This window comes from Mustelus asterias, unplaced genomic scaffold (assembly GCF_964213995.1).
Source record: "Mustelus asterias unplaced genomic scaffold, sMusAst1.hap1.1 HAP1_SCAFFOLD_1285, whole genome shotgun sequence".
NCBI classification, from domain to species: Eukaryota; Metazoa; Chordata; class Chondrichthyes; order Carcharhiniformes; family Triakidae; genus Mustelus; species Mustelus asterias.
The window spans coordinates 9,925-32,795 of NW_027591230.1; the positions used below are offsets into that span (position 1 = coordinate 9,925).

Below are 22,871 nucleotides of genomic sequence, written 5' to 3' on the forward strand. Positions count from 1 at the left end.
ACCTTTGCCTCACAGGAATTGAAATGTCACTTGTAAACATGTTTCTTTACAAGGTGTCAAAACAAAAATTAAAAAAAAACAAGAAACACATGCACACTTTTCTAATACAGCTATCACTGAATAAAGGGTCACATCAAAGCTTTCCGTCTTGCACTCATCAGGACACTCGCAAAATACCAAATGGGCGACATGGTGGCACAGTGATTAGCACTACTGCCTCACAGCTCCAGGGACCCGGGTTCGATTCCCGGCTCGGGTCACTGTCTGTGCGGATTCTGCACGTTCTCCCTGTGTCTGGGTGGGTTTCCTCCGAGTGCTCCGGTTTCCTCCCACGGTCCAAAAGATGTGCTGGTTAGGTGCATTGGCCATGTTAAATTCTCCCTCAGTTTTCTTTTTAAGTTTATTTACTCATGTCACAAGTAGGCTTACATTAACACTGCAATGAAGTTACTGTGAAAATCCCCTAGTCGCCACACTCCGGCGCCTGTTCAGGTACACTGAGGGAGAATTTAGCATGGCCAATGCACCTAACCAGCATGTCTTTCAGACTGCGGGAGGAAACCGGAGGAAACTCACACAGACACGGGAAGAACATACAAACTCCACATAGAAGTCACCCAAGCCGGGAATCAAACCCAGGTCCCTGGAGCTGTGAGGCAGCAGTGCTAACCACTGTGCACCGTCAGTGTACCCAAACAGGTGCTGGAGTGTGGTGACCAAGGGGATTTTCATAATAACTTCATTGCAGTGTTAATGTAAGCCTTCTTGTGACGCTGATAAATAAACTTTATAAAAACTAAACTTTAAATGCAACAACAATTAGTACTTTATGGGAAGAGATTCCACCTAGTATAAATGGTTATTCTTCTCATGAAGTACAAATTGTTGTTTCGTTTATATTTGGATTCTTGCAAACATCCTGATGACAGCAAGACAGAAAGCTTCAACATGTCTTTTTCAGTGGCACGCTACGTTTTATACAACCTATACAACTGTGGGAGGAATCCAGAGCACCCGGAGGAAACTCACCCAGACACAGGGAGAACGTGCAGACTCCGCATAGACAGTGACCCAAGCCGGGAATCGAACCCGGGTCCCTGGAGCTGTGAGGCAGTAGTGCTAACCACTGTGCCACCATGTCGCCCATTTGGTATTCTTGCGAGTGTCCTGATGAGTGCAAGACGGAAAGCTTTGATGTGACCCTTTATTGATGCAGCTGGTTTGTATTTTCGCAGTAAGAAGTCTCACAACACCAGGTTAAAGTCCAACAGGTTTATTTGGTAGCAAAAGCCACTAGGTTTCGGAGCGCTGCTCCTTCGTCAGGGTAAGTATTTTCACACACAGGTTGGGGGAGGGAGGTTGTGGTCAGTATATGATAAGGTCTCCCTGTGTGCGCCATGCACTTCAAAGTGTTGAAGGGGCGGTAACAGTCCGAGGTTTTCCTTTTCCTCAGCGGAGTATCTTTTTTGGTGTCAATTTAACTTTTTGGAAAAGGACCCCACTGGACCTTCTATGCCCGACCCATCCTCTTGGGACAGGATGGCATCTACTGCCCTCTCCCTGTGTCACTGGCATCAACAGCTAACTTGAACAGCTGATTGAAGTTGGGGATGGCCAACAGTGATCAAGATGGCTTTCAGCTTCTCCAAAGGATGCCGCCGAACACACAACTCTCATTTGTTTTTCTTTGTAACACGTCCGCCAGTGGGGCGGTTGTAGTGCCACACCCCCCCCCCCCCCCCCCGGTAAATGGCTGTTTAGTCTTGGGGTTTGGGGGGCAGGATCCTTGGTGACACTTGCCCCCGATGCAATGCAGGTCCCCCTGGGTTTGTCACTCGGGGACTGTTGCAAACTGCCCCTTTGAGAGACTTACCATAAACATCAGCTGGCTGCAATCCTCCTGCTTCCTGCAGTTCCAGGTGGTCCCTCCAGGTGTCATTGTGTACCAGCAAGACCTCAACGGTACATCACACAGTTAGGGAGCCCGCCCAGCACCCGCATCGTTTTGCTTCTGGAATGTGGCTTTGGCATTTTGTTAGTCGAACTCTGCATTGGGAAAGACTGCCCGGGGTGGCAAAGGCAGAAATTCCTCCAGCCCAGAGTATCGAGGGAACTTGCCAGTATCCCTTTCTAACAGCTCCAATTTTGATATAAATGTGTTACATCCAACCCTGGCTCCCTCCCCCTCACATCAGGGGGAGACAGTGACAGAACGTCAGGGGGAGACAGTGACAGAACGTCAGGGGGAGACAGTGACAGACGTCAGGGGGAGACAGTGACAGAACGTCAGGGGGAGACAGTGACAGAACGTCAGGGGGAGACGGTGACAGAACGTCAGGGGGAGACGGTGACAGAACGGCAGGGGGAGACAGTGACAGAACGGCAGGGGGAGACAGTGACAGAACGTCAGGGGGAGACAATGACAGAACGGCAGGGGGAGACAGTGACAGAACGGCAGTGTCACTGGATTAGTATCCCAGCCCCAGGCGGGGGGTGCCGAGGGTTCAAATCCACCAGGAATTTGAACCCGATGCTTAAATCTGGATTATAAATTAATACTCTCAACCATTTTTTAAATTCTTTCATGGGCATCGCTAAGTGGGCCAGCATTTATTGGCCACTCCTAATTGCCCTTGAACTGGGTAATCAATGCAGAGGGCATTTAAGAGGAAACCAAATTGCTGTGGGTTTGGAGTCACATGTAGGCCAGACAGAGTAAGCACGGCAGATTTCCTTCCCTAAAGGGACAGTAGTGAACCAGATGAGCTTTTATGACAATCGACAATGGTCATTATTAGACTTTTCTTCTTTTAATTGAAATCAAATTTCACCATCTGCCGTGGTGGGATTCGAACCGGGTTTCCAGAGCATTACCCTGGCTTTCTGGATAACTTGTCCAGTACGTCACTGCCTCCCCCATAATGGAGACCATGAAACGTCGTTGATTGTCGTAAAAACGTATCTGACTCATTAGTTCCCGTTTAGCGAAGGGGAATCTGTTGCTCTGATCTTGTTGCTCTGACACATTGACCTATGACTCTGGGCCCACAACAATATGGTTGGCAATAATTGTCCTCTGCAGTCAATTCAAGGGCAGTAAAGGGTAGGCAAAAAAAAACAGGCTTTGGCAGCAATGACCATACCCCATGAATGAACTTTTCAAAAATACAAGTAAGGAACTGGGTCAGAGGACACTCTGGTGACTGCATGTGGGGTGATGCTTTTCAGATTGACTAACAAGGCAGGGGAATACACAAAGAATGGTAGGACCCTAGGAAGTACAGAGGACCAGAGGGACCTTGGGGTTCAGCTCCATAGATCCCTGAAGGCAGCAGGACAGGTAGGTAAGGTAGATGGGGTACTTGCCTTTATTAGCTTAGGCATAGAATATCAGAGGAGGGAATGTTGGAGCTGTAGAAAACATTTGGGAGGCCACAGCTAGGGTACTGTGTGCAGTTCTAGTTGTCACACTATAGGAAGGATGTCATTGCACTGGAGAGGGTGCAGAGGAGATTCACCAGGATGTTGCCTGGACTGGAGCGTTTCAGCTATGAAAAGAAGCTGGATAGACTGGGGTTGTTTTCCTCAGAGCAGAGAAGGCTGGGGGGGAGGGGGGGGGGGGGGGGGTGTCATCGAGGTGTACAAAATGATGAGGAACATAGATAGGGGTAGTTGGAAAGAAATGTTTCCCTTGAGGAGAGGGGTCAATAATCAGATTTAAAGTAAGGGGCAGTAGATTTAGAGGGGATTTGAGGAAAACCTTTTTCACCCAGAGGGTGCTGGGAATCTGGGACTCACTACCTGAAAGGGTGGTAAAGGTGGAAACCATCACAATATTATAAAAATATTTAGATGAGGATTTGAAATGCCATAGCACCCAAGGCTACGGACCAAGTGCTGGAAAATGGGATTAGGATAGGTACTTGATGGCTGGTACAGATGAGCCAAAAGGCCTCTTGAGGTGCTGTAAAACACTAAGGGCGGGATTTTCTGGCCGCGCTTTCCCCAAGTCCGGAAATTTCCGCCCGAGGTCAATGGGCCTTTGCATGGTCCGTCCCCACTCGCTACGACTCCCGTGGCAGCGGGACTGAAAAATGCCACCCTATGGCTGACTTTCCTTACTGCCTGACAGACCTGTGTTTGCTTATTCTCCTCCCAGCTCTGCTCCTGTTGATTTGACACAGAGGACACATAAATAGGGGCTATTAATTAAATAAATCACTTTGCCGATTGTCTTGCCCACTCTATGTGGGCCACTGAGCCGGAGCGTTAAGCAGTTTGCCCTGTGAGGGTGAGTAACACTGGCTGCAAAGTTCAGGTCCTGGTCCTGCATATCTGCTCGTCTCTTTGTGACTGTGTGTGAAGTTGTAAGGCCCTCCCAGGACCATGTCTCATACATGAGCCACTCCCAGAATACACATATGTAACCGAACATGGAAGGTTTGTCCCCAGCCCCTCGACTAGCCTCGGGGCCCCCTCGCCTCCTCTTCAGAAACCTATTCAAAGCAACTGACGCCAGTGGGCTGTTGGCCGAGTCCTGGGTGGGGAACAGGAGAAATCCCAGCCCCTTGTCCCAGGCATGGTGGGTACTCATGACAAAAAATAAGTCATTATGATCAGCAGTAGGCCACTCAGCCCCTCGAGCCTGCTCCCCCATTCAGTAAGATCACAAATGATCTGATTGTCACCCCAACCCCACGTTCCTGCCGACCCCCGATAACCTCTCACCTCCCCCTTGTTAATCAAGTGACTATCCGGAGATCTCTGCTTCCACTGCCTTAAGGAAGAGAGTTCCAGAGACTCCCCACTCTCAGAGAAAAACAAATTCTCCTCATCTCTGTCTCAAATGAGACTTATTTTTAAACAGTGACCCCTAGTTCTAGATTCTCCCACAAGAGGAAACATCCTCTCCACAACCACCCTGTCAATACCCCTCAAGGGCTCTGAAGAGTTGTGAGACTTCTTACTGCGAAAATACAAACCAGCTGCATCAATAAAGGGTCACATCAAAGCTTTCCGTCTTGCACTCATCAGGACACTCGCAAGAATACCAAATGGGCGGCACGGTAGCACAGTGGTTAGCACTGCTGCTTCACAGCTCCAGGGTCCCGGGTTCGATTCCCGGCTCGGGTCACTGTCTGTGTGGAGTTTGCACATTCTCCTCGTGTCTGCGTGGGTTTCCTCCGGGTGCTCCGGTTTCCTCCCACAGTCCAAAGATGTGCGAGTTAGGTTGATTGGCCAGGTTAAAAATTGCCCCTTAGAGTCCTGGGATGCGTAGGTTAGAGGGATTAGCGGGTAAAATATGTGGGGGTAGGGCCTGGGTGGGATTGTGGTCGGTGCAGACTCGATGGGCCGAATGGCCTCCTTCTGCACTGTAGGGTTTCTATGAAATTTCTATGAAAGAGGAGTCATACAGACTCGAATTTAACTCTTTCTCTCTCCACGTATTAGTCTAGTAAACCCCCTGATCTGAACTGCTTCCAACACATTTACATCCTTGGCCTCCTCTGGAGTTTCGCAGATGTCACTCTTCAGCCAATTCAATTCACTCCATGTAGTATCAGGAAATGGCTGAAAACACTGGATACTACAAAGGCAATAGGCCCTGACAACATTCTGGCAATAGTACTGAAGACTTGTGCTCTAGAATTTGCTGCACCCCCAGCCAAGCTCTTCCACTACAGTTTCAACACTGGCATCTACCCGATAATGTGGAAAATTGCCCTGATATGTTCTGTACACAAGGAACAGGACAAATTAAACCCAGCCATTGCCACCCCATTAGTCTACTGTCGGTCATTAGTAAAATGATGGAAAGTGTCATCACCAGCGCTATCAAGCGCACTTACCAATAATCTGTTACGAACACTCAGTTTGGGTACTGACGGTCATTCAGCTCCTAACCTCATTTAAAGCACAAACAGAAAATGCCAGAAAATCTCAGCAGGTCTGACAGCATCTGTGGAGAGAGAATAGAGCCAACGTTTCGAGTCTGGATGACTCTTCGTCAGAACTAAAGCCTTGGTTCAAACTAAAAGAGCAGAATGCATGAGATGAGAGTGACTGCTCTTAATGGGCGGCACGGTAGCACAGTGGTTAGCACTGCTGCTTCACAGCTCCAGGATCCCGGGTTCAATTCCCGGCTCGGGTCACTGTCTGTGTGGAGTTTGCGCATTCTCCTCGTGTCTGCGTGGGTTTCCTCCGGGTGCTCCAGTTTCCTCCCACAGTCCAAAGATGTGCGGGTTAGGTTGATTGGCCAGGTTAAAAAATTGCCCATTAGAGTCCTGAGATGTGTAGGTTAGTGGGATTAGCGGGTAAATATGTGGGGGTAGGGCCTGGGTGGGATTGTGGTCGGTGCAGACTCGATGGGCCGAATGGCCTCCTTCTGCACTGTAGGGTTTCTATGATTTCTATGATAATCAACACAAAATTTGGCCAAGTTTGGTATCGAGGAGCCCTGGCAAAACTGGAATCAATGGGAATCGGGGGGAACCGTCTGCTGATTGGAGTCATACCCGGCACAAAGGAAAATGGTTATGGTGGTTGGAGGTCAATCATCTCAGCTCCAAGACCTCTCTGTAGGAGTTCCTCAGGGTCGTGTCCTCGGCCCACCCATCTTCAGCTGCTTCATCAATGACCTTCCCTCCATCATAAGGTCAAAAGTGGGGATGTTCGCCGATGATTGTACGATGTTCGGCACTATTCGCGACTCCTCAGATTTGTGAAGTAGTCCATGTCCAAATGCAGCAAGACCTGGACAATATCCGGGCTTGAGCTGACAAGTGGCGAGTAACATTCACATCACGTGAGGGCCAGACACTGACCATCTCAAATGAAGGAGAATCTAACCATCTCCCCATGACATTCAACGGTATTGCCATCATTGAATCCCCTATTATCAACATCCTGGGGGTTACCATTGACCAGAAACTGAACTGGGCCAGCCATATAAATACTGTGGCTACAACAGCAGATCAGAGGCTAGGAATCCTGCAGCGAGTAACTCACCCCCTGACTCCCCAAAGCCTGTCCAGCATCTACAAGGCACTAGTCAGGAGTGTGGATGGAATACTCCCCACTTTCCTGGATGAGTGCAGCTCCAGTGAAGCTCAAGAATTTTTGACTGACACCCCCATCCATAATCATTCACTTTCTCCACCTTCCACACACAGTATCAACCATCTACACTGCAGGAACTCACCAAGGAGCCTTCAACAGCACATTCCAAACCCACAAGCACTACCATGAGAGGCCGAGAGCAGCAGATCCCTGGAAATACTGCCACTTGGCGGATCTCCTCAAAGCTACTCACCATCCTGACTTGGAAATATATCAGCCATTCCTTCTAAATCATAGAATCTATAGCATGGAGACAGGCCCTTCGGCTCAAAGTGGTCCATGCCGACCAAAATTCTCATCTAAGCTAACTCCATTTGCCTTCATTTGGCCTATAATTCATCTAAACCTTTCCTATCCATGTTTATGTCCAAATACCTTTTAAATGTTATCAAAGTCCCTGCCTCAACCACTTCATTCCACATGCGTACCACCCTCTGTGTATAAAATTGCTCCTCGGGTTCCCATTATTTATTTCCCCTCTTAAACCTATGCCCACTAGTTCTCGATTCCCCAATCCTGGGAAAAAGACTGAGTGCACTCACCCTATCCATGCCTCTCATGATCTTATACACCTCTATAACATCATCCCTCAGTCTCCAACGCTCCAAAGAAAAAAGTCCTAGCCTGTCCAATCTCAAGGAGGAATCTCAAGGAGTTGGTTTGCAGGTGCAGCAGGTAATTAAGAAGGCAAATGGAATTTTGTCCTTCATTGCTAAAGGGGTGGAGTTTAAAAAGAGCGAGGTTATGTTGCAGTTGGATAACGTGCTGGTGAGGCCACACCTGGAGTACTGTGTACAGTTTTGGTCTCCTTACTTGAGAAAGGATATACTGGCACTGGAGGGGGTGCAGAGGAGATTCACTAGGTTGATTCCGGAGTTGAGAGGGTTGGCTTATGAGGAGAGACTGAGTAGACTAGGGCTATACTCATTGGAATTCAGAAGAATGAGGGGAGATCTTATGGAAACATATAAGATTATGAAGGGAATAGATAAGATAGAAGCAGGAAAGTTGTTTCTGCGGGCGGGTGAAACTAGAATTAGGGAGCATGGCCTCAAAATAAGGGGAAGCAGATTTAGGACTGAGTTGAGGAGGAACTTCTTCACACAAAGGGTTGTGACTGTGTGGAATGCCCTGCCCAGTAAAGCAGTTGAAGCTACCTCATTGAATGTTTTTAAGGCAAGGATAGATAAATTTTTGAACAGTAAAGGAATTAAGGGTTATGGTGAGCGGGCGGGTAAGTGGAGCTGAGTCCACAAAAAGATTAGCCATGGTCTTATTGAATGGCGGAGCAGGCTCGAGGGGCCAGATGGCCTACTCCTGCTCCTAGTTCTTATGTCCTCCCGATAACTCAGTCCCTTGAGTCATGGCAAAGTCCTTGTAAATCTCTTCTGCACTGTCTCCAGTTTAATAACATCTTTCCTATAGCAAGGTGACCAAAGCTGAACACAATACTCCAGGTGCAGCCTCACCAACATCCTGTACAACTGCAACATAACTTCCCAACTTCTTACTCAATGCGCTGACCGATGAAGGCCAGCATGCCAAGGCCTTCTTCACTGCCCTATCTACCTGTGACTCCAGCTTTAGAGAACCGTGCACCTGAAGTCCAAGGTCCCTCTTCTATAATACTCCCTCAGGTCCTATCATTCACCGTGAAAGCCCTATCTTGATTTGACTTTCCAAAATGCAACACCTCACACTTAACCTGTATTGAATTCCATTTGCCATTTCTCGGCCCACTTCTCCAGCTGATCAAGATCCTGCTGCAATTTTTGATAACCTTCCTCACTGTCTACAATTTTAGTGTCATCTGCAAACTTACTGATCCTGCCTTGGACATTCTCATCTAATTCATTGATATATATAACAAACAGCAATGGACCCTCAGCACTGACCCCCTGAGGCATCACTGAGTCAAAATCCTGGAACTCACTCCCTAACAGCACTGGATGTTGCTACACCATGTGGACTGCAGGGCTTCAAGAAAAAAGCTCACCGCCACCTTCTCAAGGGCAGCGAGGGATGGGCAATAAATTCTACCCTAGCCAGTGACACCCACATTCTGTCTCTCTCTTCTTTTCTCTCCCGTGCTCTCTGTGTCTATCTTTCACTTCCACAATTCCACGTTTTATGTCTCCCTTTCTCATGTGCCCATTCTTACTCTCTTTGCTAAATCCTCCCTCTCTCCCTTTGTCGCTCTTACTCTCTCTCACACTCTCCCCTACTATCCTAAACTACCGATCTTTCTGCCCAAGGCTCTCCCACACACACACACACACCCGCTCTCTTTATGTCTCCCTTTCTCTCTGACCGACCCTCCCTCGATCTCATAAATCTCTCTTTTCACCCCCAGGGTTTGACATCTGCCCGTGCAGCTGAGATTCTGGCTTTGGAGGGCCCCAACGCCCTGACCCCACCCCCAACCACTCCAGAATGGGTCAAATTCTGCCGCCAATTATTTGGCGGCTTCTCGATCTTGCTGTGGATTGGGGCCCTTCTCTGCTTCCTGGCCTACAGTATCCAGGCAGTGATGGAGGAAGAACCATCGAACGATAATGTGAGTCCCTCATCCAAAAATCAGTCCACGTGTGTGTGTTAGTATTCACAGGGGTCTCCGGGAGTGTGTTAATATTCACAGGGAGACCCGGGAGTGTGTTAGTATTCACAGGGAGACCCGGGAGTGTGTTAATATTCACAGGGGGGTCTCCGGGAGTGTGTTAATATTCACAGGGGGGTCCCCGGGAGTGTGTTAATATTCACAGGGAGACCCGGGAGTGTGTTAATATTCACAGGGAGACCCGGGAGTGTGTTAGTATTCACAGGGAGACCCGGGAGTGTGTTAATATTCACAGGGGGTCCCCGGGAGTGTGTTAATATTTACAGGGGGGTCTCCGGGAGTGTGTTAATATTCACAGGGGGGTCCCCGGGAGTGTGTTAATATTCACAGGGAGACCCGGGAGTGTGTTAATATTCACAGGGAGACCCGGGAGTGTGTTAATATTCACAGGGAAACCCGGGAGTGTGTTAATATTCACAGGGAGACCCGGGAGTGTGTTAATATTCACAGGGAGACCCGGGAGTGTGTTAATATTCACAGGGGGTCCCCGGGAGTGTGTTAATATTCACAGGGAGACCCGGAAGTGTGTTAGTATTCACAGGGAGACCCGGGAGTGTGTTAATATTTACAGGGAGACCCGGGAGTGTGTTAATATTCACAGGGAGACCCGGGAGTGTGTTAGTATTTACAGGGAGACCCGGGAGTGTGTTAATATTCACAGGGGTCTCTGGGAGTGTGTTAATATTCACAGGGAGACCCGGGAGTGTGTTAATATTCACAGGGAAACCCGGGAGTGTGTTAATATTCACAGGGAGACCCGGGAGTGTGTTAATATTCACAGGGAAACCCGGGAGTGTGTTAATATTCACAGGGAAACCCGGGAGTGTGTTAATATTCACAGGGAGACCCGGGAGTGTGTTAATATTCACAGGGAGACCCGGGAGTGTGTTAATATTCACAGGAAACCCGGGAGTGTGTTAATATTCACAGGGAGACCCGGGAGTGTGTTAATATTCACAGGGAAACCCGGGAGTGTGTTAATATTCACAGGGAGACCCGGGAGTGTGTTAATATTCACAGGGAGACCCGGGAGTGTGTTAATATTCACAGGGAGACCCGGGAGTGTGTTAATATTCACAGGGAGACCCGGGAGTGTGTTAATATTCACAGGGAAACCCGGGAGTGTGTTAATATTCACAGGGAGACCCGGGAGTGTGTTAATATTCACAGGGAAACCCGGGAGTGTGTTAATATTCACAGGGAGACCCGGGAGTGTGTTAATATTTACAGGGGGTCCCCGGGAGTGTGTTAGTATTCACAGGGGGTCCCCGGGAGTGTGTTAATATTCACAGGGGGTCCCCGGGAGTGTGTTAGTATTCACAGGGGTCTCTGGGAGTGTGTTAATATTCACAGGGGTCTCCGGGAGTGTGTTAATATTCACAGGGGTCTCTGGGAGTGTGTTAATATTTACAGGGAGACCCGGGAGTGTGTTAATATTCACAGGGAGACCCGGGAGTGTGTTAATATTCACAGGGAGACCCGGGGGTGTGTTAATATTCACAGGGAGACCCGGAAGTGTGTTAATATTTACAGGGGGGTCTCCGGGAGTGTGTTAATATTCACAGGGGGGTCCCCGGGAGTGTGTTAATATTCACAGGGAGACCCGGGAGTGTGTTAATATTCACAGGGAGACCCGGGAGTGTGTTAATATTCACAGGGGGTCCCCGGGAGTGTGTTAATATTCACAGGGAGACCCGGGAGTGTGTTAGTATTCACAGGGAGACCCGGGAGTGTGTTAATATTCACAGGGAGACCCGGGAGTGTGTTAATATTCACAGGGGGTCCCCGGGAGTGTGTTAGTATTCACAGGGAGACCCGGGAGTGTGTTAATATTCACAGGGAGACCCGGGAGTGTGTTAATATTCACAGGGGGTCCCCGGGAGTGTGTTAATATTCACAGGGAGACCCGGGAGTGTGTTAATATTCACAGGGAGACCCGGGAGTGTGTTAATATTCACAGGGAAACCCGGGAGTGTGATAATATTCACAGGGAGACCCGGGAGTGTGTTAATATTTACAGGGGGTCCCCGGGAGTGTGTTAGTATTCACAGGGGGTCCCCGGGAGTGTGTTAATATTCACAGGGGGTCCCCGGGAGTGTGTTAGTATTCACAGGGAAACCCGGGAGTGTGTTAATATTCACAGGGAGACCCGGGAGTGTGTTAATATTCACAGGGGTCTCTGGGAGTGTGTTAATATTCACAGGGAAACCCGGGAGTGTGTTAATATTCACAGGGAGACCCGGGAGTGTGTTAATATTCACAGGGGTCTCCGGGAGTGTGTTAATATTCACAGGGGTCTCTGGGAGTGTGTTAATATTTACAGGGGGTCCCCGGGAGTGTGTTAGTATTCACAGGGGGTCCCCGGGAGTGTGTTAATATTCACAGGGGGTCCCCGGGAGTGTGTTAGTATTCACAGGGAAACCCGGGAGTGTGTTAATATTCACAGGGAGACCCGGGAGTGTGTTAATATTCACAGGGGTCTCTGGGAGTGTGTTAATATTCACAGGGAAACCCGGGAGTGTGTTAATATTCACAGGGAGACCCGGGAGTGTGTTAATATTCACAGGGGTCTCCAGGAGTGTGTTAATATTCACAGGGGTCTCTGGGAGTGTGTTAATATTTACAGGGAGACCCGGGAGTGTGTTAGTATTCACAGGGGTCCCCGGGAGTGTGTTAGTATTCACAGGGGTCCCCGGGAGTGTGTTAGTATTCACAGGGGTCTCCGGGAGTGTGTTAATATTCACAGGGGTCCCCGGGTGTGTGTTAATATTCACAGGGAGACCCGGGAGTGTGTTAATATTCACAGGGGTCCCCGGGTGTGTGTTAATATTCACAGGGAGACCCGGGAGTGTGTTAATATTCACAGGGGTCTCCGGGAGTGTGTTAATATTCACAGGGGTCTCTGGGGGTGTGTTAATATTCACAGGGGTCTCTGGGAGTGTGTTACTATTCACAGGGGTCCCCGGGAGTGTGTTAATATTTACAGGGGTCCCCGGGTGTGTGTTAATATTCACAGGGAGACCCGGGAGTGTGTTAATATTTACAGGGGGGTCTCTGGGAGTGTGTTAATATTCACAGGGAGACCCGGGAGTGTGTTAATATTCACAGGGGTCCCCGGGAGTGTGTTAATATTCACAGGGGTCCCCGGGAGTGTGTTAATATTCACAGGGAGACCCGGGAGTGTGTTAATATTCACAGGGAGACCCGGGAGTGTGTTAATATTCACAGGGGGGTCCCCGGGAGTGTGTTAATATTCAGAGGGAGACCCGGGAGTGTGTTAGTATTCACAGGGAGACCCGGGAGTGTGTTAATATTCACAGGGAAACCCGGGAGTGTGTTAATATTCACAGGGAGACCCGGGAGTGTGTTGGTATTCACAGGGAGACCCGGGAGTGTGTTAATATTCACAGGGGTCTCCGGGAGTGTGTTAATATTCACAGGGAGACACGGGATTGTGTTAATATTCACAGGGAGACCCGGGATTGTGTTAATATTCACAGGGAGACCCGGGAGTGTGTTAATATTCACAGGGAAACCCGGGAGTGTGTTAATATTCACAGGGAGACCCGGGATTGTGTTAATATTCACAGGGAGACCCGGGATTGTGTTAATATTCACAGGGAAACCCGGGAGTGTGTTAATATTCACAGGGAGACCCGGGAGTGTGTTAATATTCACAGGGAAACCCGGGAGTGTGTTAATATTCACAGGGGTCTCCGGGAGTGTGTTAATATTCACAGGGAAACCCGGGAGTGTGTTAATATTCACAGGGAAACCCGGGAGTGTGTTAATATTCACAGGGAGACCCGGGAGTGTGTTAATATTCACAGGGAAACCCGGGAGTGTGTTAATATTCACAGGGGTCTCCGGGAGTGTGTTAATATTCACAGGGGTCTCCGGGAGTGTGTTAATATTCACAGGGGTCTCCGGGAGTGTGTTAATATTCACAGGGAGACCCGGGAGTGTGTTAATATTCACAGGGAGACCCGGAAGTGTGTTAATATTCACAGGGAGACCCGGGAGTGTGTTAATATTTACAGGGAAACCCGGGAGTGTGTTAGTATTCACAGGGAGACCCGGGAGTGTGTTAGTATTCACAGGGAGACCCGGGAGTGTGTTAATATTCACATGGAGACCCGGGAGTGTGTTAATATTCACAGGGAGACCCGGGAGTGTGTTAATATTTACAGGGAAACCCGGGAGTGTGTTAGTATTCACAGGGAGATCCGGGAGTGTGTTAATATTCACAGGGAAACCCGGGAGTGTGTTAATATTCACAGGGGGTCTCCGGGAGTGTGTTAATATTCACAGGGGTCTCCGGGAGTGTGTTAATATTCACAGGGAGACCCGGGAGTGTGTTAATATTCACAGGGAAACCCGGGAGTGTGTTAGTATTCACAGGGAGACCCGGGAGTGTGTTAATATGCACAGGGAAACCCGGGAGTGTGTTAATATTCACAGGGAAACCCGGGAGTGTGTTAATATTTACAGGGAGACCCGGGAGTGTGTTAATATTTACAGGGGGTCTCCGGGAGTGTGTTAGTATTCACAGGGAGACCCGGGAGTGTGTTAATATTCACAGGGAGACCCGGGAGTGTGTTAATATTCACAGGGAGACCCGGGAGTGTGTTAATATTCACAGGGAGACCCGGGAGTGTGTTAATATTCACAGGGAGACCCGGGAGTGTGTTAATATTCACAGGGAGACCCGGGAGTGTGTTAGTATTCACAGGGAGACCCGGGAGTGTGTTAATATTCACAGGGAGACCCGGGAGTGTGTTAATATTCACAGGGGTCTCCGGGAGTGTGTTAATATTCACCGGGAAACCCGGGAGTTTGTTAATATTCACAGGGAGACCCGGGAGTGTGTTAGTATTCACAGGGAAACCCGGGAGTGTGTTAATATTCACAGGGAGACCTGGGAGTGTGTTAATATTCACAGGGAGACCCGGGAGTGTGTTAATATTCACAGGGAAACCCGGGAGTGTGTTAATATTCACAGGGAAACCCGGGAGTGTGTTAATATTCACAGGGAGACCCGGGAGTGTGTTAATATTCACAGGGGTCTCTGGGAGTGTGTTAATATTCACAGGGAAACCCGGGAGTGTGTTAATATTCACAGGGAGACCCGGGAGTGTGTTAATATTCACAGGGGTCTCCGGGAGTGTGTTAATATTCACAGGGGTCTCTGGGAGTGTGTTAATATTTACAGGGGGTCCCCGGGAGTGTGTTAGTATTCACAGGGGGTCCCCGGGAGTGTGTTAATATTCACAGGGGGTCCCCGGGAGTGTGTTAGTATTCACAGGGAAACCCGGGAGTGTGTTAATATTCACAGGGAGACCCGGGAGTGTGTTAATATTCACAGGGGTCTCTGGGAGTGTGTTAATATTCACAGGGAAACCCGGGAGTGTGTTAATATTCACAGGGAGACCCGGGAGTGTGTTAATATTCACAGGGGTCTCCGGGAGTGTGTTAATATTCACAGGGGTCTCTGGGAGTGTGTTAATATTTACAGGGAGACCCGGGAGTGTGTTAGTATTCACAGGGGGTCCCCGGGAGTGTGTTAGTATTCACAGGGGTCCCCGGGAGTGTGTTAGTATTCACAGGGGTCTCCGGGAGTGTGTTAATATTCACAGGGGTCCCCGGGTGTGTGTTAATATTCACAGGGAGACCCGGGTGTGTGTTAATATTCACAGGGGTCCCCGGGAGTGTGTTAGTATTCACAGGGGTCTCCGGGAGTGTGTTAATATTCACAGGGGTCCCCGGGTGTGTGTTAATATTCACAGGGAGACCCGGGTGTGTGTTAATATTCACAGGGGGTCCCCGGGTGTGTGTTAATATTCACAGGGAGACCCGGGAGTGTGTTAATATTCACAGGGGTCTCCGGGAGTGTGTTAATATTCACAGGGGTCTCTGGGGGTGTGTTAATATTCACAGGGGTCTCTGGGAGTGTGTTACTATTCACAGGGGTCCCCGGGAGTGTGTTAATATTTACAGGGGTCCCCGGGTGTGTGTTAATATTCACAGGGAGACCCGGGAGTGTGTTAATATTTACAGGGGGGTCTCTGGGAGTGTGTTAATATTCACAGGGAGACCCGGGAGTGTGTTAATATTCACAGGGGTCCCCGGGAGTGTGTTAATATTCACAGGGAGACCCGGGAGTGTGTTAATATTCACAGGGGGGTCCCCGGGAGTGTGTTAATATTCAGAGGGAGACCCGGGAGTGTGTTAGTATTCACAGGGAGACCCGGGAGTGTGTTAATATTCACAGGGAGACCCGGGAGTGTGTTGGTATTCACAGGGAGACCCGGGAGTGTGTTAATATTCACAGGGGTCTCCGGGAGTGTGTTAATATTCACAGGGAGACACGGGATTGTGTTAATATTCACAGGGAGACCCGGGATTGTGTTAATATTCACAGGGAGACCCGGGAGTGTGTTAATATTTACAGGGAAACCCGGGAGTGTGTTAATATTCACAGGGAGACCCGGGATTGTGTTAATATTCACAGGGAGACCCGGGATTGTGTTAATATTCACAGGGAGACCCGGGATTGTGTTAATATTCACAGGGAAACCCGGGAGTGTGTTAATATTCACAGGGAGACCCGGGAGTGTGTTAATATTCACAGGGAAACCCGGGAGTGTGTTAATATTCACAGGGGTCTCCGGGAGTGTGTTAATATTCACAGGGAAACCCGGGAGTGTGTTAATATTCACAGGGAAACCCGGGAGTGTGTTAATATTCACAGGGAGACCCGGGAGTGTGTTAATATTCACAGGGAGACCCGGGAGTGTGTTAATATTCACAGGGAAACCCGGGAGTGTGTTAATATTCACAGGGGTCTCCGGGAGTGTGTTAATATTCACAGGGGTCTCCGGGAGTGTGTTAATATTCACAGGGGTCTCCGGGAGTGTGTTAATATTCACAGGGAGACCCGGGAGTGTGTTAATGTTCACAGGGAGACCCGGAAGTGTGTTAGTATTCACATGGAGACCCGGGAGTGTGTTAATATTCACAGGGAGACCCGGGAGTGTGTTAATATTCACATGGAGACCCGGGAGTGTGTTAATATTCACAGGGAAACCCGGGAGTGTGTTAGTATTCACAGGGAGACCCGGGAGTGTGTTAATATTCACAGGGAGACCCGGGAGTGTGTTAATATTTACAGGGAAACCCGGGAGTGTGTTAGTATTCACAGGGAGATCCGGGAGTGTGTTAATATTCACAGGGAAACCCGGGAGTGTGTTAATATTCACAGGGGGTCTCCGGGAGTGTGTTAATATTCACAGGGGTCTCCGGGAGTGTGTTAATATTCACAGGGAGACCCGGGAGTGTGTTAATATTCACAGGGAAACCCGGGAGTGTGTTAGTATTCACAGGGAGACCCGGGAGTGTGTTAATATGCACAGGGAAACCCGGGAGTGTGTTAATATTCACAGGGAAACCCGGGAGTGTGTTAATATTTACAGGGAGACCCGGGAGTGTGTTAATATTTACAGGGGGTCTCCGGGAGTGTGTTAGTATTCACAGGGAGACCCGGGAGTGTGTTAGTATTCACAGGGAGACCCGGGAGTGTGTTAATATTCACAGGGAGACCCGGGAGTGTGTTAATATTCACAGGGAGACCCGGGAGTGTGTTAATATTCACAGGGAGACCCGGGAGTGTGTTAATATTCACAGGGGTCTCCGGGAGTGTGTTAATATTCACAGGGAGACCCGGGAGTGTGTTAATATTTACAGGGGGTCTCCGGGAGTGTGTTAGTATTCACAGGGAGACCCGGGAGTGTGTTAATATTCACAGGGAGACCCGGGAGTGTGTTAATATTCACAGGGAGACCCGGGAGTGTGTTAGTATTCACAGGGAGACCCGGGAGTGTGTTAATATTCACAGGGAGACCCGGGAGTGTGTTAATATTCACAGGGGTCTCCGGGAGTGTGTTAATATTCACCGGGAAACCCGGGAGTTTGTTAATATTCACAGGGAGACCCGGGAGTGTGTTAGTATTCACAGGGAAACCCGGGAGTGTGTTAATATTCACAGGGAGACCTGGGAGTGTGTTAATATTCACAGGGAGACCCGGGAGTGTGTTAATATTCACAGGGAAACCCGGGAGTGTGTTAATATTCACAGGGAGACCCGGGAGTGTGTTAATAAATACAGGGAGACCCGGGAGTGTGTTAGTATTCACAGGGGTCTCCGGGAGTGTGTTAATATTCACAGGGAGACCCGGGAGTGTGTTAATAAATACAGGGAGACCCGGGAGTGTGTTAATATTCACAGGGAAACCCGGGAGTGTGTTAATATTCACAGGGAGACCCGGGAGTGTGTTAATATTCACAGGGAAACCCGGGAGTGTGTTAATATTCACAGGGAGACCCGGGAGTGTGTTAGTATTCACAGGGGTCTCCGGGAGTGTGTTAGTATTCACAGGGAGACCCGGGAGTGTGTTAATATTCACAGGGAGACCCGGGAGTGTGTTAATATTCACAGGGAGACCCGGGAGTGTGTTAATATTCACAGGGGGTCCCCGGGAGTGTGTTAGTATTCACAGGGAGACCCGGGAGTGTGTTAATATTTACAGGGGTCTCCGGGAGTGTGTTAGTATTCACAGGGAGACCCGGGAGTGTGTTAGTATTTACAGGGGGTCCCCGGGAGTGTGTTAATATTCACAGGGGTCTCCGGGAGTGTGTTAATATTCACAGGGGTCTCCGGGAGTGTGTTAATATTCACAGGGAGACCCGGGAGTGTGTTAGTATTCACAGGGAGACCCGGGAGTGTGTTAATATTTACAGGGGGGTCTCCGGGAGTGTGTTAGTATTCACAGGGAGACCCGGGAGTGTGTTAATATTCACAGGGGATCTCCGGGAGTGTGTTAATATTCAGAGGGAGACCCGGGAGTGTGTTAATATTCACAGGGGATCTCCGGGAGTGTGTTAATATTCACAGGGAGACCCGGGAGTGTGTTAATATTCACAGGGGATCTCCGGGAGTGTGTTAATATTCACAGGGGTCTCCAGGAGTGTGTTAATATTCACAGGGGTCTCCGGGAGTGTGTTAATATTCACAGGGGGTCCCCGGGATTGTGTTAATATTCACAGGGAGACCCGGGAGTGTGTTAATATTCACAGGGAGACCCGGGAGTGTGTTAATATTCACAGGGGGTCCCCGGGAGCGTGTTAATATTCACAGGAAGACCCGGGAGTGTGTTAATATTCACAGGGGGTCCCCGGGAGCGTGTTAATATTCACAGGAAGACCCGGGAGTGTGTTAATATTCACAGGGAGACCCGGGAGTGTGTTAATATTCACAGGGGGGTCTCCGGGAGTGTGTTAATATTCACAGGGGTCTCCGGGAGTGTGTTAATATTCACAGGGAGACCCGGGAGTGTGTTAATATTCACAGGGAGACCCGGGAGTGTGTTAATATTCACAGGGAGACCCGGGAGTGTGTTAATATTCACAGGGAGACCCGGGAGTGTGTTAATATTCACAGGGAGACCCGGGAGTGTGTTAATACTCACAGGGAAACCCGGGAGTGTGTTAATATTCACAGGGAGACCCGGGAGTGTGTTAATATTCACAGGGGGGTCTCCGGGATTGTGTTAATATTCACAGGGAGACCCGGGAGTGTGTTAATATTCACAGGGAGACCCGGGAGTGTGTTAATATTCACAGGGAGACCCGGGAGTATGTTAATATTCACAGGGAAACCCGGGAGTGTGTTAATATTCACAGGGAGACCCGGGAGTGTGTTAATATTCACAGGGAGACCCGGGAGTGTGTTAATATTCACAGGGAGACCCGGGAGTGTGTTAATACTCACAGGGAAACCCGGGAGTGTGTTAATATTCACAGGGAGACCCGGGAGTGTGTTAATATTCACAGGGGGGTCTCCGGGATTGTGTTAATATTCACAGGGAGACCCGGGAGTGTGTTAATATTCACAGGGAGACCCGGGAGTGTGTTAATATTCACAGGGGTCTCCGGGAGTGTGTTAATATTCACAGGAAGACCCGGGAGTGTGTTATTATTCACAGGGAAACCCAGGAGTGTGTTAATATTCACAGGGAGACCCGGGAGTGTGTTAGTATTTACAGGGAGACCCAGGAGTGTGTTAATATTCACAGGGAGACCCGGGAGTGTGTTAATATTCACAGGGGGGTCCCCGGGAGTGTGTTAATATTCACAGGGAAACCCGGGAGTGTGTTAATATTCACAGGGAGACCCGGGAGTGTGTTAATATTCACAGGGGTCTCCGGGAGTGTGTTAATATTCACAGGGGTCTCCGGGAGTGTGTTAATATTCACAGGGAGACCCAGCAGTGTGTTAATATTCACAGGAAGACCCGGGAGTGTGTTAGTATTCACAGGGAGACCCGGGAGTGTGTTAATATTCACAGGGAGACCCGGGAGTGTGTTAATATTCACAGGGGGGTCTCCGGGAGTGTGTTAATATTCACAGGGAGACCCGGGAGTGTGTTCATATTCACAGGGAGACCCGGGAGTGTGTTAATATTCACAGGGAGACCCGGGAGTGTGTTAATATTCACAGGGAGACCCGGGAGTGTGTTAATATTCACAGGGAGACCCGGGAGTGTGTTAATATTCACAGGGGTCTCCGGGAGTGTGTTAATATTCACAGGGGTCTCCGGGAGTGTGTTAATATTCACAGGGAGACCCAGCAGTGTGTTAATATTCACAGGAAGACCCGGGAGTGTGTTAGTATTCACAGGGAGACCCGGGAGTGTGTTAATATTCACAGGGAGACCCGGGAGTGTGTTAATATTCACAGGGGGGTCTCCGGGAGTGTGTTAATATTCACAGGGAGACCCGGGAGTGTGTTCATATTCACAGGGAGACCCGGGAGTGTGTTAATATTCACAGGGAGACCCGGGAGTGTGTTAATATTCACAGGGAGACCCGGGAGTGTGTTAATATTCACAGGGAGACCCGGGAGTGTGTTAATATTCACAGGGAGACCCGGGAGTGTGTTAATATTCACAGGGGTCTCTGGGAGTCTGTTAATATTTACAGGGAGACCCGGGAGTGTGTTAATATTCACAGGGAGACCCGGGAGTGTGTTAATATTCACAGGGGTCTCTGGGAGTGTGTTAATATTTACAGGGAGACCCGGGAGTGTGTTAATATTCACAGGGAGACCCGGGAGTGTGTTAATATTCACAGGGGTCTCCGGGAGTGTGTTAATATTCACAGGGGGTCCCCGGGAGTGTGTTAATATTCACAGGAAGACCCGGGAGTGTGTTAATATTCACAGGGAGACCCGGGAGTGTGTTAATATTCACAGGGAGACCCGGGAGTGTGTTAATATTCACAGGGGGGTCTCCGGGAGTGTGTTAATATTCACAGGGAAACCCGGGAGTGTGTTAATATTCACAGGGAGACCCGGGAGTGTGTTAATATTCACAGGGAGACCCGGGAGTGTGTTAATATTCACAGGGAGACCCGGGAGTGTGTTAATATTCACAGGGGGGTCCCCGGGAGTGTGTTAATATTCACAGGGGGGTCCCCGGGAGTGTGTTAATATTCACAGGGGGGTCCCCGGGAGTGTGTTAATATTCACAGGGAAACCCAGGAGTGTGTTAATATTCACAGGGAGACCCGGGAGTGTGTTGGTATTTACAGGGAGACCCAGGAGTGTGTTAATATTTACAGGGAGACCCGGAAGTGTGTTAATATTCACAGGGGTCTCCGGGAGTGTGTTAATATTCACAGGGGTCTCCGGGAGTGTGTTAATATTCACAGGGGTCTCCGGGAGTGTGTTAATATTCACAGGGGTCTCCGGGAGTGTGTTAATATTCACAGGGAGACCCAGCAGTGTGTTAATATTTACAGGGAGACCCGGGAGTGTGTTAATATTTACAGGGAGACCCGGGAGTGTGTTAATATTCACAGGGAGACCCGGGAGTGTGTTAATATTTACAGGGGGGTCTCCGGGAGTGTGTTAATATTCACAGGGGTCTCCGGGAGTGCGTTAATATTCACAGGGGGGTCTCCGGGAGTGTGTTAATATTCACAGGGGGGTCTCCGGGAGTGTGTTAATATTCACATGGGGTCTCTGGGAGTGTGTTAATATTCACAGGGGGGTCTCCGGGAGTGTGTTAATATTCACAGGGAGACCCGGGAGTGTGTTAATATTCACAGCGAGACCCGGGAGTGTGTTAATATTCACAGGGGGGTCTCCGGGAGTGTGTTAATATTCACAGGGAGACCCGGGAGTGTGTTAATATTCACATGGGGTCCCTGGGTGTGTGTTAATATTCACAGGGGTCTCTGGGAGTGTGTTAATATTCACATGGGGTCTCCGGGAGTGTGTTAATATTCACATGGGGTCTCTGGGAGTGTGTTAATATTCACATGGGGTCTCCGGGAGTGTGTTAATATTCACATGGGGTCTCTTGGAGTGTGTTAATATTCACATGGGGTCTCCGGGAGTGTGTTAATATTCACATGGGGTCTCCGGGAGTGTGTTAATATTCACATGGGGTCTCCGGGAGTGTGTTAATATTCACATGGGGTCTCTGGGAATGTCTTAATATTCACAGGGGTCTCTGGGAGTGTGTTAATATTCACAGGGGTCTCTGGGAGTGTGTTAATATTCACAGGGAAACCCGGGAGTGTGTTAATATTCACAGGGAAACCCGGGAGTGTGTTAATATTTACAGGGGGGTCCCCGGGAGTGTGTTAGTATTCACAGGGGGTCTCCTGGAGTGTGTTAATATTCACATGGTGTCTCTGGGAGTGTGTTAATATTCACAGGGGTCTCTGGGAGTGTGTTAATATTCACAGGCGTCTCTGGGAGTGTGTTAATATTCACAGGGAGACCCGGGAGTGTGTTAATATTCACAGGGAGACCCGGGAGTGTGTTAATATTCACAGGGAGACACGGGAGTGTGTTAATATTCACAGGGGTCTCCGGGAGTGTGTTAATATTCACAGGGGTCTCCGGGAGTGTGTTAATATTCACAGGGAAACCCGGGAGTGTGTTAATATTCACAGGGGTCTCTGGGAGTGCGTTAATATTCACAGGGAGACCCGGGAGTGTGTTAATATTCACAGGGAGACCCGGGAGTGTGTTAATATTCACAGGGGTCTCCGGGAGTGTGTTAATATTC

At 49.3% G+C, this 22,871-nt stretch overlaps 1 protein-coding gene across 1 annotated transcript in view; it reads left to right on the plus strand.

The window, feature by feature from the left end:
- Positions 1-4,433: 4,433 nt before the first annotated feature.
- The window catches only part of LOC144488095 (sodium/potassium-transporting ATPase subunit alpha-2-like), a gene marked incomplete at its 3' end in the record, with an annotated part of 61,517 nt that continues 43,079 nt past the window's right edge, over positions 4,434-22,871 (plus strand). The window contains exons 1-2 of the mRNA XM_078206113.1: positions 4,434-4,541; positions 9,473-9,676. Of these exons, the coding sequence (XP_078062239.1) occupies positions 4,434-4,541; positions 9,473-9,676 (312 nt within the window). The remainder of the gene's footprint in view (positions 4,542-9,472; positions 9,677-22,871) is intronic.